This window comes from Rhea americana, unplaced genomic scaffold (genome assembly GCF_003343005.1).
Source record: "Rhea americana isolate MKP2758 unplaced genomic scaffold, rheAme1 scaffold_396, whole genome shotgun sequence".
Lineage (NCBI taxonomy): Eukaryota > Metazoa > Chordata > Aves > Rheiformes > Rheidae > Rhea > Rhea americana.
Genome location: NW_028186530.1, coordinates 236,774 through 237,902, shown reverse-complemented (window position 1 = coordinate 237,902; position 1,129 = coordinate 236,774). Strand labels below are relative to the sequence as shown.

Here is a 1,129-nt window from a genome sequence, read left to right as displayed (position 1 = left end):
TCGGCTGCCGCCCCGCGCGCCTGCCCTCACGCCCCCGCTCTCCTCTCCGCGCGCGCAGGTCYGGGGCTCGGACATGAGCTCCCAGGAGACCCCGCAAGCTCGGAGGTTTCCCATAGAGGCGGGCGACTCTCCCGGCCTGGCCGTGGCTCCCGAAGCGCAGGAGCCGGTAGCCGCCCAGCAGACCGCAGGAAGGTAAGGGCCGCGTCCCCAGCACCCGGACCAGGACCCCTCGTTGGCGAACGCCGATGTTTTGCACTCAAAAACATCACCACGACGGCTGAGCCCCTCTGCCCTGCGGCATGGGCTAGGGCGGCTCCCACTTTCCCGCACGCCAGCTGCCCAAGGGCTCATGCTGTGCCATGCCGTGCAATGCCGTCCTGTGCCATGCAATGCCGTGCCATGCCGTGCAATGCCGTGCCATGTTGTGCCGTGCAGCTCAAGCAGTGGCATGCAATGCCGTGCTGTGCCATGCAATGCCAAGCCATGCTGTGCAATGCTGTGCCATGCAGCCCAAGCAGTGGCATGCAATGCCGTGCTGTGCCATACGGTGCTGTGCCATGCTGGGCTATGCAGTGCCATGCAACGCCCGTGCCATGTTATGCCATGCAGCCCAAGCAGTGGCATACAGTGCCGTGCTGTGCCATACTGTGCTGTGCCATGCTGGCCTATGCAGCGCCATGCAACGCCCGTGCCATGCTGTGCCATGCCACGCTGTGCCGTGTCACGCTATTTTCTGCCATGCCTTGCCGCGCCATGTGTGCTGTGCCATGTGGTGCCACACGAGGCCGTGCCATGCCATGCCATGCCGTGCCGTGCCGTGCTGTGCTATGCCATGCCGCCAAGCTAACCCTGCTCTCTCCCTGCACAGGCAGCTGCGACGATGCCCCGGAAGCCACTGCCTGACCCTGCCCAACATCCCCATTGACGTTTTCATTGCCATGGGTGGGAACCGCCGGCCCCGCCCCACCTAACGGCCCCCGCGCCGGGGCGGCACGAACAGCCGCGGATCGGGGGAGCAGCGAAGGACACGCGGATCGGCGACGCACTTTATAATAAAAGGACTTAGAGCGTTTCGGCGCCTCTTGTCCCGGCCTGTTGTCTGCCACGGCGCTGCCGGCGGGCCGTGCCG

General features: G+C 65.8%; 1 protein-coding gene across 1 annotated transcript; it reads left to right on the top strand.

The window, feature by feature from the left end:
- Positions 1–64: 64 nt before the first annotated feature.
- FAM229A (family with sequence similarity 229 member A) lies at positions 65–971 on the top strand. Its single transcript, XM_085313764.1, has 2 exons — positions 65–192; positions 869–971. Exons 1-2 carry the CDS (start codon positions 74–76, stop codon positions 969–971), a joined length of 222 nt encoding a protein of 73 aa, XP_085169890.1. The 5' UTR covers positions 65–73.
- Positions 972–1,129: the final 158 nt, after the last annotated feature.